General features: G+C 41.1%; 1 protein-coding gene across 17 annotated transcripts in view; it reads left to right on the top strand.

The window, feature by feature from the left end:
- Nucleotides 1-16,166, top strand: part of tjp1b (tight junction protein 1b) — a 54,650-nt gene that overhangs the window by 28,127 nt on the left and 10,357 nt on the right. For 8 of the 17 annotated variants that reach the window (XM_047333109.1, XM_047333108.1, XM_047333107.1 and 5 more), the window contains 15 exons: nucleotides 8,051-8,107; nucleotides 8,724-8,848; nucleotides 8,963-9,065; nucleotides 9,233-9,548; nucleotides 9,926-10,032; nucleotides 10,583-10,751; nucleotides 10,866-11,010; nucleotides 11,760-11,771; nucleotides 13,018-13,151; nucleotides 13,750-13,855; nucleotides 14,268-14,418; nucleotides 15,058-15,166; nucleotides 15,248-15,467; nucleotides 15,695-15,879; nucleotides 15,973-16,068. In XM_047333109.1, coding sequence (XP_047189065.1) covers nucleotides 8,051-8,107; nucleotides 8,724-8,848; nucleotides 8,963-9,065; nucleotides 9,233-9,548; nucleotides 9,926-10,032; nucleotides 10,583-10,751; nucleotides 10,866-11,010; nucleotides 11,760-11,771; nucleotides 13,018-13,151; nucleotides 13,750-13,855; nucleotides 14,268-14,418; nucleotides 15,058-15,166; nucleotides 15,248-15,467; nucleotides 15,695-15,879; nucleotides 15,973-16,068 — 2,035 coding nt within the window. Of the gene's footprint in view, nucleotides 1-2,834; nucleotides 3,252-8,050; nucleotides 8,108-8,723; nucleotides 8,849-8,962; nucleotides 9,066-9,232; nucleotides 9,549-9,925; nucleotides 10,033-10,582; nucleotides 10,752-10,865; nucleotides 11,011-11,759; nucleotides 11,772-13,017; nucleotides 13,152-13,749; nucleotides 13,856-14,267; nucleotides 14,419-15,057; nucleotides 15,167-15,247; nucleotides 15,468-15,694; nucleotides 15,880-15,972; nucleotides 16,069-16,166 lie in introns of those variants that run through there. The other 9 variants (XM_047333118.1, XM_035641300.2, XM_047333119.1 and 6 more) reach the window with 4 other exon arrangements.

Below are 16,166 nucleotides of genomic sequence, written 5' to 3'. Positions count from 1 at the left end.
ACAACCTCTGCTGCCCCTTAATGGTCAAAATATCAGTTTGGCTCAATATTTAAAATGCAATAGTAAAATGGATAAAATACGATTCGAATTGGTTGTTTTTTCTTACTTTTTACACAACATAACAGCCAATGCAGAGTACCAGACTTTGTTGTAATAATTGCTATTAATGTTGTCTAAGTTTTTGGAGAGAGAGAGAGAGAGAGAGAGAGAGAGAGAGAAGTCTGTTTTTGCTGCATTTGTCATTTAGGTGCTCTCAAACATGAAAACTTGACATGATTAACACTAAAATGTGTGCATCAGTAGAGAGAGAAAGCTGAAAGCTTGAATGGTAAGCCAATTTGTCTGAAGTACAAATCCTGTGATGTCCTTGCAGAAAGGTTTCAGTTAAAAGGAAGAACTTTATTTATTCTGCAGATTGAAATCACACCTCTTCATTTTGCAGTCAAGATTGAAGTATTACAAAAGAAGACGGTGACTGGCAGAACAGCTGACTTGTTGCGACTAGCCGCTCAGTTTCTACTCATGCCTGTTTTCATGGAGAGCAAGACTGAAAATGGTCACAAATATGTATTCCATTTGAATGAATGAATGTTGAATTCTAATGGGAGGGAAACACATTTTGCCCCTGGCTTAATTAAACCATATATTATTTACATGTATAGACTACTGTGTAGAGTTTTTAAATGCATGTGTTCTAAATAAGGAATGACAGAAGTTATTCTCTCTATTTAGCAAAACATCTTCCCCATATTCAAATGATACCAGCAAATAATTGTACACATTTGTAAATCAAATTTTTTAGATTTTTTTGATCACGTAATACACATTTGTGAGCATTTTGAGTCTAATTTTCTGTCCAAATGTTATGGTCTATGTGTAGATAATTGGAGTCTGGTAGGCAGAAGGTAGTAGAGAGAGCAAGCTATGTGTGGAATCTGTCACCTCTCTCAGGCTCTGCTCTGAGGGATGTAAATTTAACTCGTCCCCTTCGCCAGCAGTGACTGTCAAGCTTGTCCAACTCCATCATTATCCTGACTGATACGTGGGATGTCATGACCCACATGGCCTTGGGCCTCGCTTTGCTGTTTACAATAATACATTGACTACTGATGAATATGGGCTAAATATTTATAAAGAGGTACTGCTCTTTTTGTGTGATGCTTCTCTTTATTAGATTGTGATTTCACCACATCACTGGTTGGCAAAGCTGGCTGTTTTTGCTTTTTTGCTTTAAAAAAACAAACTCCCTTCCTGTCATCTTATTTTATTTGTTGTACATTTTCATTTAGCATTCGCTCCTTTACAAACACAAACAAATCTGTAATAGCATTATGTAAAAACGTTCTCTGCTGGCTCATCTATTTACTTTTTGTAGGTGTGTATATGTCAGTGGTGTTGATCCTAATTAAAGAGGGCAGGACAAAGACTGGACATGCAAATGATGCCATTACATAAAGCTGTATCTGTAGTAACGGTGTCATAAATGTCAGCACTTTTATAATGAAGAAGCAGCATGTTACAGGCAATAAGGGCTGTTTAAGTATGTGATGTTGAGTAGATGGTTTGTAATTTAGTATCATACTACGGCACCCTGAGCTTTATGTGGATAACCTCCTGATCATGTCATGTAGTTGGATGAAGTCCACAGTGAATTGTCACCACATTAGTCTGTGATACAGTACAGAAGCACAGTCGTTTCTGTCAGTGTGGCGTCATCTGTCTTCTCAACATGGCCTCGAACAGGAGTTGAATTGTGAAGAGAAGAGTAGCCACAGCTTTTAATACAGTTCCGTCCACCACATATTTCCTGTTGGTGATTAGGGAGAATGCAGCTCTTCATAGACAACAAGGGACGCCTCAGTGTATGTGGTTGGAACATACTGCAGTCACTTGAAGTTGCCCTGGGATGATTTCACATGTTTGTGTAGTCATGCAGTATGATCCTCTGTAGAAAACACACAGGACTTAACAATGGCGGGGGGAAATGGTTCAATTACGAAAACAAATAACAGGCTTGAATAGTTGTCTTACAGTGTCCTCTAAATGCTGCTTGATTAGATATGAGCAGCAAATGCTTATTTATTGTTGTTAAATAACACATTTCGTGTTATTTTCAGATGAATGCCATGTTAGTGACTGTAACTTGTTATTATATGATAAATGTACTTTTCCCTTCCTGATGGCTATATTAAGCAGAGGCTGTTGTGTTAATTTCCCTCATTACCATAAAAGAGTTGGGCTCATTTAACTACTGCTAACGCCACAGAAGCAAAAGAATGGTCTGTTTCAGCGGCCTCGCAAAACGACATTTAAAACAAGAAATCCATATTAAAAGGCTGTGAAACACACGGCTACTTCCACCATGTTTTGTTCAGATGACAACATTTCTCTGAGAAACCTTTCTTGATTTATGTGGGACGTTACACAAGTCACAAGAGCCCCTTTGCTTTTCTCTAAGCATGCCTCCACTCTCCTTCGTGGGTTGTTGAATTCAGTCTTATTTTTATCATTAATTTTGGCAAAATTTTATGTTAGAGTTGAGATGTAATGGTGATTATGTGTATGTAGTCTGTTACATTATAAACATACAAAATATAATGTCCTTGTGTTTTATATGATATTATAATTACTGACCTGCTAATCTCAGGTGGCATGTCAATGACTCAATGAGCGTAAGTAATGGTTAAAATGCAGCACACCTCGGGAGGAAGGGCGTACGTTACACGCCACATGCAGAGAGAATTGATAGATTCTGCTCTGGTTCAATGTGGCAGCCCAAGGGTTAAGTCCAATACAGCAGTTTACACTGCGGATGGCTGTTCGCTAGTACAGAGGAGTCCCATGCTGTAGCGGAACTGCAGATCCCACACAGATCGCTGCCAAGCCAGAGGGGATTTGCTTCGATCCCATGAGCGTGTAAGGAGAGAGTTGAAGGAGGGATGAATTCTGAAGAAAGATGTAGGGAGAGGAGGACACAGACCGGTGCTGGGCAGAGGAAGCGTTAGGACGTAGCTGCTGGGTGCGTTTCACAACCCCTCACCTGTGCTCGCAGTTTCAGTTGTTTCGGTGCTGAGAACAGAGAAAGGAAAGGAAGGTGCGGGCAACTGCCTCCCAGCACTGATCGCTGCGGTCATGCACTGAGGCTGTCGATGTGCATCTGCAGGAGTCTCCTGCTGGATTTACGGAGGAGAAGCTGGAGGTTTGAGACGCTTTTGTCTGTGTCCTCTCTGTAGTGACCAGGATGAACTTATGTAAGTACCCCTGATCTTTTATGCATCAAGTTTTATCTGAATACTTAATAATTTACCAAAGAGATTAAGGGTTGAGATCTGTGTCTGTCTTACTGTAGCTTTTAAATAAAGTGTGTGTCTATTGTGGCTGTAATTGTTATACTGTGATTAAACTTAACTGTTACTAAGTTTAATCTCACAGTTAATAGGTTTCATTTCTTGACCTTCTCATCACTCGTGCAGTGCTACATCTCTGCCACTGTCTCCCCTCTGTTAGAGGTCTGCAGTACAGTGTTGTATGTGCAGTGTCATTAATCTCTCACGGGACCTCCTGGTGTTAAGGCAAGGGCTTTAGGTAGCATTTGAATGTGTTCTCCGAAGCTGGGGGGGGGGGTTAGCAGTTGTCAGCACTCCCCAGCACATCGTTCTCAAATTCTGAAGTCATCAATCATCGTATTCTACTTGTTTGCTGCTTCACTGCCAGCAGCCACAGTGAAGTGTGATCCTGTTGTTATTTTCTGTCTTTGGCCGCAGTGCAACTTGCACAGTGTTCTGGAAATATATGCTTGTTTGGACTAAGCATTTTGTTGATTGCTGGCATACTAGTCTTTGTGTCTGTCATTCCTTTTATTTTTTGGGGGGGTTAGGGTTGGGTTTCACAAATCACGTTACGTTTCATCCACAATCTTTTACACAGCAATTAGGAATAAGGTGGATAGGAAAGTGACCTTAATGACTTCTGTTTGGCATTATATGAAAAATAAAAATTAATTTGACTTTTCAGGAGGGGCGGGGGACACTGCTATATATATATATATATATATATATATATATATACACAATTATGATGAGACAAAATGTTGCGAAGCAGTAGTAATCTCCATCCGTATTAAGGCACCTGAAAATGCATATCACGTGGCCATTCATGTACAGTGAGCATGTGCGTGCCAGTGTAAACAGGAAGCAGATTAGCTATTCTGCAGTTGGTTTCTTAGTTACAGAAAAACTAATAACGAGAAATGGCAATGGTGAAAAGTAAGCAGTGATACAATGCGATGCTAGTCACCCTGGCATCTACCTCTGGAGGTAACGACGGCCCGGCGCTTAACAGAATAACAAAATTGCATTGCATCATTTGTTTCAGTCGATTCGTGGCATTTAATAGAACAAATGAGAACTATTTTTAGCTCCACTGCTCCCAGAACGGTCAAAATTGAATAAGGTCCTGATTCACCCCGAAACCACACTACAGCAGAAAATCTGCAGTATTCTCAGTCAAAGTCAAAGAATTGAACACCCCAACATATTGCCTCCAAAGAAATATGATTTAGTATTTCTGCTGGACAGAGAAGTTGGGGAGGCTGCACTCTTAATTTTAATGATGCTCAAATAGAATACAAATTGAAACACCATCTTAGCTTCCCTCTTCCTGGGATGCGTTCGGAGTGTACTCTGATGACGTTTTTTTCCCTTAAAGTCGAGACAATATAGTTTTTGTAAAGTAGCGAAACAGTTTACTACACCTGTTTGATCATTCACTTTTTAGGAGCGATAAGGTCTTATATTTTCTGTTTTTGTAGCTGCTTGCTTGGTAGAGAATTTGACAGACACACCTCAATAGTTTATGTTGCAGAGGAATAAACCACAGTAAGCTTATTGTCACCAAGAAGATACAGACAGTTCTGTTTTATACCATTTGCCTATTGACCTGACGCAGTTCTTTTTGACCACAGCTTTGCTGCACTTTCTCCACTGTCAGCTGTGTGGTCCATCTGTGTTGTTGAGCTGGCTCCCAAGTTGCCTGGTTGTAATCCCCCAAGCATGACCCAACCGACATGGTGTGTCTCCGCTGTGGAGCGGCTGCCAGCCCTGGCTCCAGCTCGTAGCATGAAGCTTCTGTTGGCACAAGTTGTTTTGTGGCCATAAAGGGCGTACACAACTGTGCCACAAAAAGTCATCAGTCACTGGATGCTGACGCGACTTTACTACAAACTGTTCTCAGGAGCAGTGCCGAGTGAGCCCTCGCAGCTCCGAGCAAACAATGGGAAACTTTCTTTCTCAAATGTTTACTCCTGTTGAGATTAGTGTCTTTGGCTCTGAATCAGGCACTAAAATGTTGGTTTGGTTTAGTATGGTTTGAATACAGTATTTTTTATTTTTTTTTATGTTCTTCAATGCCTTCGTTGTTTGTGAACTCTTACAAAGAAAGGCACTTTGGAGGTGTAAAAAAACAGTGACATGTTTGTGTTTGAGAAACGTCTGGCCGTGCAGATATATGCATGCAGCGACAAATAAATGCTGCTCATCTAAAATGTAAAAAAATGTTTTAATTAATTCAGCCGGTCTTTTTAAAACCTTCCACAGTTGAGGGGAACATTCAGACACGGCCTGAAAATGTCAGGCCACTTAAACACCACCACACTGTTCCCCCCTCTGTTGCCAGAGCAACAAGCTCTGCAGGAGGAGCAAACAAAATTACATCCCTTCAAAAATGAAAGGTGTGTGTACGTGTGTGTGTGACGCTTACTTCAGGACCCTGCTTAGTTCCCTCCTATATTCTGTTTTGTTTTCACTCCATTCCAGATTCCTCCTCTTCTGCACCATCTGGGGTTTCACATCCCATAAATTTTTTGGTGATTTATGTGCATTGGATCTGACATACTGTAGTAAGCATTCTCTAATCATATTTTCCAGACTACAAAATCACATTTCCCGCATCCCCACTGCAACACAGGGACTTTTTGAGTGTGTATGTCATTTTGCCGCATTAATGTCTATGAAGAATTTCCAAAAGTGGGAATGTCAAAAGGGAACTGTTCCCTTCATTGCTTTTCACTTTAGTGGCAAACCCTCTCTAAATTTAGATGAAATGAGGTCTTTGCATCAGCGCTTTCACAGTGCTCACCAAGAAGATACAGGAATAAATCCTCCTCCCCAAGATGCAAACTTTCCAGTGAGAATTTTCCAGCAGTCTTGTTAATATTCAGAAGGCTTTTCTTTTTTTCCTTTTTTCAAGTGCGGTGTGTTCTCTGCATAAGGCCAGGAGGAGTTCCCTTTCTTCAAACTTTGCCCCCCCCTCCTTTGTTCGAATGCCACCATAGGCTGCTTGAGGAGTGTGACTGTTGCTGCCATTTATTCAGCTGCCTGTATTCCCAGATGCTAGCTAATGTTTGGCAGCACTTGGGTGACATGTCTCAACAGACACAAGTAAAATGTGCAGAAGGAAGCTGTGGTGGTAAAACAATAAACCGGCAACAAAAACAACAGCAACAAGTCAGTCAACTGAGTTACTTCCACAGACTACTCTTTTCTAACATTTCCAACAAATTCAGTAGGACTACAATAGAAGTGTAGTTTTCATCTTTTTGTGGCCCTGGCTCTTCCAGTATTTAGCCATAATTACCACTTTTGGGAATCAATAGCAGGTTGTCGTGCTGATGTGGGTTTACATTATTTGTGAACAAGCTGGACACTTGCTGAGTATTTTCATAATGATGTTGCAAACACGCTGAGGGTCCGAGCACTGGGACTGATGCTGGTCCATGTATTCTTTTCATATGCTTTTAATGTTTCAATGTATTAAGATTAATCTCCCTTTGCTCATCTTTCATCTCGCTTTAATGTGCCGCAACATGAGATCATTCTTCCCCATGAGTTTTCTGCCGAGGTGGACTTAATGCAAGTGTTGGAGGTGTCAAAGAAATTACCAGCAAAGCAGGAGGGGAACGTGTGATAGTCTCAACTATTAAGGTCACAGATCGCTTGGATCAATTTACATGACAAATGTGCGTTATTACATTAGGTGCTGCTGATGTGGGTTGTAATTTTCCCCCTAAGGGATGGACCTGATAGTATTTTATATGCAGTCATTGAATGTGTAATGTGTTGTGAGATTGTGGTGGAGGTGAAATGATACAGAAGAAGAGATAAGATATGAATAGAGCAGTGGGGCGCAGAGAAGAGTGCTGACCCAACAGCTGAAAAGAGTCGACCTTCATCTTCTCCCCTCTGGTTGTTAATGTGATGGAGTGTGTGCTGTAATATGTGACTCACTGTCAGCGGTGCCTCGCTGTATCTATCACCGTGTTTATCATTGTGCCTATTGTATTCAGTGCACTGTAAACACGGGGCCTCACACTGTGGACCTGCTGTAAAGGACAGTGTCTCAAGTCTGACACCAATGCAGTATGCTGTTGATAGACTGGTCTGTTTGGCAATGTGTTCAGATGCTGCAACTAACAAAGTGCACCGCACAATGCTATCTGTATTACTGTAGGTAAATAACAGTGTACGACTTGAAACAAACTCAATAACATGCTGAGTGCAGCCCTTGAGGCTCGTGGTTTTGACAGATTGCTTCCTTATCAAATTTCCCCCCGTGGAGAAAAACTAGGGCATAATTTTTACTTCTGGTTTTCAGTGTGTGCTTTTGCTTTTGGTAGTTTAATTTACAATATTATTGTCCCTTATTTGAAATCCTGGAGTGATGCAGGTAATGAAATAAAACCAAAATCCCTCATGAAGTTTAGAAAAGAAAATAAGACACAATCTAAAAGCATTACAATATTAATTTGTACGAGAAAAAGGCTTTTTTTGCTCAAGGACAAATTCAATTCAGTTCAATGTTATTATATTGTTTAGCAAATCACAACATACATTATCTCAAGACACTTTGCATAGTAACACACATGAGTTTTTGTTGACTGAATGTGTTCTGCACTCTGGTCACAGGAGGATAAGTCCATCATTTACTTTGCCTCTTTGGATCTGAACTGTGTTGGACCTCTTATGTTAATCACACTCTTATCTCTTTCCTCCAGAGCGCAGCAATGGAGGAGACGGTCATTTGGGAACAGCACACAGTTACACTACATAGGGTAGGTATCTGTTATCTTCCCTCAGATGCACTGTACATCTATCTGCTCCCAGTATCTGTCTTTCTGTCTGTCTTCCTGTCTTCATCACATCCCTCCATTCTCTTTTCTTCCCAACTTCACTGGTACTGGATCCACAAATGGCAACGGCCATTGCTTGTGTAATTAAGTGTACTCAACACTTGAAAGACAAACATATTATCATGGATATATTCCCATGCTGCAAAGATGACTTGTATCAATTAAATCCGAAGAAAGAAACGGCACCATTTGAAATAAAATACGATGCATGATGGGGTTATCAGCAGATACTTACATTGTGAAAAAAACCACACAGAAAAAGATACCTCTCTACCCCGACTACCATCATTCTCACGTTAAAGCCTGATGAAAACAGATGCTATTAGGTATGACCACCTTTCTTATAATAAATGGATGTTGGATTCACACACGACCTAAACAAGGTCTAATGGCTTATGCACAAGCAGATGATGATGTTATTCCAACTGTTTTAACTACAACTTTATGAGTTTAAAAGCTGGATTCTTTCTGGTTTGTTTTGGTCCACACACATTCCTAAATCGGTCCCTGAATGTGGTTTTTTTTTTTGTGTGTGCAGGCACCAGGGTTTGGCTTTGGGATAGCCATATCAGGAGGTCGGGATAACCCTCATTTTCAGAGTGGTGAGACCTCCATTGTCATCTCAGATGTGCTGAAAGGAGGCCCAGCAGAAGGCTTACTGCAGTAAGATTTTGTCCTGTTATTGGCAACCGGTCAGATCACTAGTTATTTATATTAAATAACCCTGCCTGCTCCAGTAAGATTCCAGGTTGTCTGTTCTCCGTTTCCCCTCTGTAGAGAAAATGACAGAGTCGTTATGGTCAATGCTGTCTCCATGGATAATGTGGAGCATGCGTACGCAGTCCAGCAGCTTCGTAAGAGTGGGAAAATTGCCAAAATTGTAAGTATCAAAGTCCCTTTATTAATTTCCTTTAAGAAAGAGTATTTTGCGGTCAGTTGTTGAACATAAAACTAAAACCAGGAACCTTTATGACGCATAAGAAGTGTGATTTATTCAACTTGATATAAACTGTCAGGCTGATCTCATATCTTATTTCCCTTGGCCAGACAATCAGACGGAAGAGGAAGGTGCATGTCCCCATGGGCCGCCTGGGGGAGAGGGAAACCATGTCGGAGCATGACGAAGAGGAGGACAGCTATGATGAAGAGATATACGAGACACGGAGCGGACGCAGTGGTGCTTACAGTGGCATGGGCGGGGCCATGGGCAGGCGCAGCGGCCGGAGCAGTGGGAGAAGGGACAGGGAACGTGAACGCAGCGTCTCACGGGAGAGGAGTCTCTCCCCACGCTCAGACCGCCGCTCACACAACCTGCCCCCACGTCCTGCCAAGGTCACACTTGTCAAATCCCGCAAAAATGAAGGTGAGGCTCACAAAGTCGGGGATAGAAAGGGGCCAGCAGGTAGAGTTTTGTGCATTTTGAACCAATTGCGTTGCAGGCAATCCAGAAAAATCACCTGCCATTTTATATACCCGACTGTTATTAGAAAGCCAGACTTTCAGAAGAGAATAAGACCTCCAAATCAGCATTGGGCAACTGCCAGAGTAAAAAAAACTTGCCAGCCACAGCAAAATCCATGTTAACTCGAGTAAATCTAAGTAGAGGAGCAATTAATCTTCTTTAATCAGTACTGTAAATCCAACTGGGAGCAGCAGCTCTCAGCAAAGTGTGGTCAGTGTGCAGCGGTTACACGAACTCTGTGCTAACATCATCTTTGTTGCTGTCGTTCACTCTGTAAGCAGAATATGGCCTGCGCCTGGCCAGCCATATCTTTGTCAAAGACATTTCCCCCGAGAGTCTGGCAGCCAGGGATGGCAACATCCAGGAAGGGGATGTTGTACTGAAGGTGAGACAGAGAGAGAGCGGGGGGTGGAGACAGGTCAACATTTGATATGTAAACATTATCAAATATTTAAGATGAATGAAACTATTGAACATTATTTTCTCTTTTGCATTTTGGTTTTGAAAATAAAAGAATTGGTGATGTCACTAGCTGCATGATCTGCTCAGTTATTTTACATTTTGGAGAACATTTAAAGTAACTATGTCCATAACAGATAAGTTTGATTATTTATTCACCTGGAAGCCAGTAATTTATTACATCTAGCCTTCTCACATTGTGCTACTTTCTGTGAATGCAAACAATGAATACGCAGAAGTTTAATCAACTGATTATTGGAAAGAATGATGATATAAAAGTCAATACTATCCATTCTGAGCATTAACTACATCTAACTGTTCAAACGATTAGTGTTGCAGTTATTTAATTTCTTAAATCCTATATAACCTTTTTATTGTATTAAAATGTGATACAAAGACAATATTCTATTTATTTTTAAAATTCTGTGGCTGTGTAAATGTATTGTTTTGTCATGTTTCCCCCCCAATACTCTCAGATCAATGGCACAGTGACAGAGAACCTCTCCTTGATAGACGCCAAGAAGCTGATAGAAAGGTCAAAGGGCAAGCTAAAAATGGTTGTTCAGAGGGACGACAGGGCGACCCTGCTGAACATCCCTGACCTCGATGACAGCATTCCTTCAGCCAACGCCTCTGACAGAGATGGTGAGAGTGGTGTTCAGAGATGGATTCCGTTAAAATGGGGCGCAGCTTGAAAGTGAGACTTGTAACTTTGAATTTCAGACTGCTGTCGTTGACCAGTGACTCTTGTTTGATCAGACATTTCAGATATCCATTCTATGGCATCCGACCATTCCAATCGATCGCATGAAAGACATCGTAGCAGCCGCTCCCGCTCACCAGACAGAAGATCTGAACCGTCAGACCACTCACGACACTCGCCCCCTCAAATCAGCAATGGCAGGTAAAGACAACCAGTCACCACATTAACGTTGTTGGTTTGTAGCTGTCATGAATGAAATGCAGCAGGGGGACAAGTGTAAATTTTGTATCAACAGAAAAACTAATCTGTTTTGATAATTGACTAATTATTTGTAGTGATTTGGGAAAACAAAGCAAACATGATGACATCACAGTAGGCTCTGGTAAATTGTGATGGCACATTGTGCAATTTTCTGACGATCATTTAGATGAAACTGATAATTGAGACATTTACAGATAATCAATAATCAAAATAACTGATAATTTTAGCCATATTTTAAAATACCTGTTACATGACTGATGTAGTCAAAATGTCTGTCAAAGCTAGTCAAGAAAGGACTTTCGATTTTATGTTCAGGTAAATACCATCCATCAGCCCATTCAGCTTTTCTTAGACTGTAACCTTGTTAAAAATGACCTTGTTAATTTTTTATTTAAAGTCAATAGAGCGGTTGTGCCCCTTCACGCTTAATAACTCGAGAAAAATAAAAATCAACCTGCAAAAGGTTAGTCAAAGTCAGAACTCTGCTCTGTTAAGTGTAAAGTTTCAGTGCTCAACCCTTAACGGCTGTGTCTAGAAATAAATGTCATCTTCCATTTTGAAAAAAAAAATATATTTTTAATGCATCAGTTTTTAGCTCTGCAAAATTATATAATGTGGCAACACAAAAAGGCAACACTAACGTTTAATGGGATTTGTCTGTCCTTTTTCTTCCTTTCACACATCAACAGCTGGAGAATACCGTAAGTCATCACTCATTACCCTGAGTGAAGAAGTAGCACCAATAGTGGTTTTAAAGTTACATAACAGATAGTTAGATGTAGTTTTAGGTGTTTAAACAAACTAAACTCAGCCATGATTTTTTTTTAAAGTTCAGTGTTCTGCCTACCTAATGAAGTATTGCTGGAATGAACTCATACGACATCACTTATTCAGTGACACCTCTTGTTTTGACTTGAGATAACTGAGTCCTGTGTCACAGGATCCCCGTCTCTCTCCTTTGATTTGGTGGACAAACCGCATGTTTGGCACAAGGACAATACAGCTCCCACAATGAAGAAACACGGCCTCAACTCACTCTTTTCTGTTAGAAAATTGTCTCTTAGGCAAAAGTCTGTGTATGTTAAGATGCCAAAAGCAAAAATAGATTTAAATAATTTCCTGTAGACACATCTAGATCAAGTATTTTGATTAACAGGAAGGAGTTGTCGGAGCAGGATGTTAATATTTATCTGATCCTGATCTGAGACCTTTTTAATCGTTTTGTCTTGGTTCAGGAAGTTAGCAGTTAAACGTAGAGCCTCCAACAGGACTCAGGAGAAAAAGCAGTTTGTTTCTTTGCTCCAAACTTTGTCACAGAGTCTTTGAATAAAGCTGGGTTTTTTGCCAGTAAAGCCGTGCGCTTTGAGCAGGAATGTGACCAGAAAGTCTGGGTCACAGCCAGAGACCAACACCACTGTTCAGTCTGCTCTGCTTACCTTTGAAACACTAAAGGAGTGTCAGCATTTATCAAAATGCTTTAAGAATAGGAATTTTTGCCATTATCTACAATTATGACTCATTTTTGGCCAGATGTCTGTCAAATTTTCCTGATCTTAATGTTTTAAAAACTGACATCAAAGTCAAACTTTTGCTGGTCTTAAGCCAGAGCCACACTTTGAAATTCACCTGGAGGACAGAAGCCTTTCTTACACCAAAGATAAGGTGCTGTAAAAATAGACCTAAAAAAAAGGTGGAAAGGCAAAGTGGCGACCTTCAAGACTAAGACACAGCTTCAGACTCAAGCTGTTCCTTTTGACCAGACGGGAGTGAGGAGAAAACTTCCATATAAAATAGATATGGCCGTGATATTGTTGCATGTGGTTTAGAAGTTGCAGCCTTAAAGCCGTCCTGTTGCCCCCAAGATCTACATCTCCAGAATACACTATTTATAATGTGTCTTCGTCTTCTAAAGATAAACTGTACAGAAACCTCTATTTTTGTCTGCAGCCACAGAAGTCGTGATGACGACAGGATGTCGAAGGCGGCGTCAACGCCGGCGAAGCTAGCTGAGGAGGTCCCTATACCAAAACTGAAGGAGTCGGCCATCATCAGAGAGGATAAACAGCTTCCCCCACTTCCAGGTCAGAGACACAACCATCCGCCATTAAACCAGTTTGTTGTTTGTACATGCAAGAGGAATCGTTTGTAAACCAATCAGATCTTTAACTCGTCTCACACCCACACTTGTGAGATTTGTAAGCAAATGAAACGGCGTGTATTTTTTTGCCTGTCTTTTTTTTTTTTTTGCATGAAATTGCTTCAAGATGGTGAAATGGAATTTTGTTTAAACTGGTCATTCTTGCCTTTTTTTAAATGCACAATGACCCCCAAAAAAAGAAATTGGATGTAGACGCCTGCTGAGCCTCTCTGAATTTGCCTTGAGCCAAGTGAAAATAAACTGTATGAGTTGATAGAGTCTGACGTTCCTCCCAAGCCAGCAGCACTCTGGTGCCTTTCTGTTTGACCTCCCTGCTCAGGACAGTGTGTGTGCGTGTGTGTGCGCTTGTCTTTGTGTAGCGTGCGTCTGTGCTTGTTCTCAGTTTAACATATGGATCTGCAGTATTGTCAGTGTCTTGACAGTATTTGGGGGAGTATCCCTCGTGTAGTGCTATTTTACATGTTCTCCATCTGTCTGCATTCATAACATGAGTTTGTGTGTTGGGTTGTTGTTTTGTTCAGAGCCCAAGCCGGTGTATGCTCAGCCTGGACAGCCGGATGTAGACCTGCCAGTCAGTCCCTCTGATGCCCCTGTGCCAAGTGCTGCCCACGATGATAGCATCCTACGGTAATATTGATAAAAAATCTACAGAGCAATAAACTACTTGGTCCTATAATTGTCCCTAACTTCATAATATCTCATCTCTCTTTAATAAATAGAGAAGAATTTTAAACTGCAGTTAGTGTAGCAACGGTGCATCCTAAAAAAATTTTTTTAGTAATCCTGCGCTTATTTTTCCCTTCCCTATCTCTACTAAGCCGGCCACAAGGCTTAGAATTCAATGCTGTCTTGAGGTGTGTGACGTGTGCATTACATGGAATTTACTGGTTTTCTTGCAAGTTAAATAAACGTATTTACATCTGTTTTTGCATGATACAAACAGTTTATTGTGGTTATTTTTGTTGGCAGTAGTAAAAGTAAATTTCTAAAAATGAAGTCATGTCAACGAAATCAGCCTAACTCATGTCTTCATCCTCAGGCCGAGCATGAAGCTGGTGAAGTTCAAGAAGGGGGAGAGTGTGGGACTGCGGCTGGCTGGAGGGAATGACGTGGGCATCTTTGTAGCAGGAGTGCTGGAAGATAGCCCTGCTGCTAAGGAGGGCCTGGAGGAGGGCGACCAAATTCTCAGGGTGAGCTACTTCTTAGCAAGTGTATAAGCTGACAGCTGAAATCTAGTCCTTGTTTTTTTTATTTGTAAGTTGGTGTAAAATGAAAGCTTTCAAAAAGTTTTGTGTAGAAAACATTAAACTGTTAGTCTGTCCTACAGAGGATTCATTTTTATTCTCTTTGTTTTACCTAGTTGGGTACCTTATAGTATCTGTGAACAGCCTTGTTTTATGGGGTATGCATCCTCAAGCCTTTCCTTTTTTTCAGGATTTTACACACTAGCTGCTCCAAAATTCCTTTTCTCCCTAGCTGGTCTCTTAGCAATGGCCCCGAGAGAGCACACACACAAAAACTGTGCTTCCTCTTTTCGGTTTGTCCCATTTCCTCACAGTCATCTATCTCACTCTTTGTACCTCCTCCTCTTTTCTCCAAGTATAATGACGAATGGCTCGTTGTTCTTGCAGCGCAGTAAAACCTGCAGTTACCCAGGCAATGCTGACAACAGGAAGAGCTATTTAAACATTAATCTAAAAAGATTTACATACATTTCTGTCATGCACAATAAATCCCATTCCTTAATTACAACCTAAAAGTCCCAAATAACAGTGATGTTTTTCTGTGGAAAAACATAAAACATTAACCTCAGCTTTCCTAAATTCCAGGTAAATAATGTAGATTTTGCAAACATAATCCGAGAAGAGGCGGTGCTGTTTCTCCTGGACCTTCCCAAGGGTGAAGAGGTCACCATTCTGGCCCAGAAGAAGAAAGATGGTAAGTGAATTTAGTGGAGAAGAGGAAACAAGATGTATAATTTCTAATCATTTTTTTGACTCACCCCTCTTTCCTGTTCAGTGTATCGTCGGATCGTGGAGTCAGACGTCGGTGACTCGTTCTACATCCGGACACACTTTGAATATGAAAAGGAATCTCCGTATGGGTTAAGCTTCAACAAAGGAGAGGTTTTCCGTGTGGTGGACACGCTCTACAACGGCAAGCTGGGCTCCTGGCTGGCTATTCGCATTGGCAAGAACCACCAAGAGGTTGAAAGAGGCATTATCCCCAACAAGAACAGGTGACAGCATCCTAACAGATGTGTGTCTGCTTAGAATTGCACCTCAGTGATCTAAAAGAATGACATGCCCCCTATTGGTATTACATTTGATATGATTATCATTGCCATGTAATATCCTCAAGTACTGGCAGTGCTGAGGTTAGCTGTGCCAAGTTTATGACACTTTTTATGACACTCCATTAACTTGTGATACAATAAGAACTTGTCTGTCTGCTCTTTGTCAACAGAGCGGAGCAGCTCTCCAGCGTGCAATACACTCTCCCCAAGACAGCGGGTGGTGACAGGGCCGACTTCTGGCGGTTCCGTGGTCTTCGCAGCTCGAAGAGGAACCTGAGGAAGAGCAGAGAGGACCTGTCCTCCCAGCCAGTCCAAACAAAGTTCCCAGCTTATGAGAGAGTTGTACTGAGAGAGGGTGAGGATTCTGATCCTGTCTGCCAGGCTATAACGTTATATATTCATGTGAGACTTCTTTTATCTTATTTCTTTTTCCTTTTTTTTTGTGCAGCTGGTTTCCTGAGACCAGTTGTAATATTTGGGCCCATTGCTGATACTGCTCGAGAAAAACTCTCCAGGGAAGAGCCTGATCTTTTTGAGCTTGCAAGTATGTTTTTATTCATTTTATTTCAAACTTATTGAAGATAACGGCAGTTGTAATAACCAACCATAAACTTGCACTTAGAAATGTGTCTTCATAAATCT

The sequence above is a fragment of the Scophthalmus maximus genome, chromosome 7, assembly GCF_022379125.1.
Source record: "Scophthalmus maximus strain ysfricsl-2021 chromosome 7, ASM2237912v1, whole genome shotgun sequence".
Taxonomy (NCBI): Eukaryota; Metazoa; Chordata; class Actinopteri; order Pleuronectiformes; family Scophthalmidae; genus Scophthalmus; species Scophthalmus maximus.
This window is presented reverse-complemented; position numbering and strand designations above follow the sequence as displayed.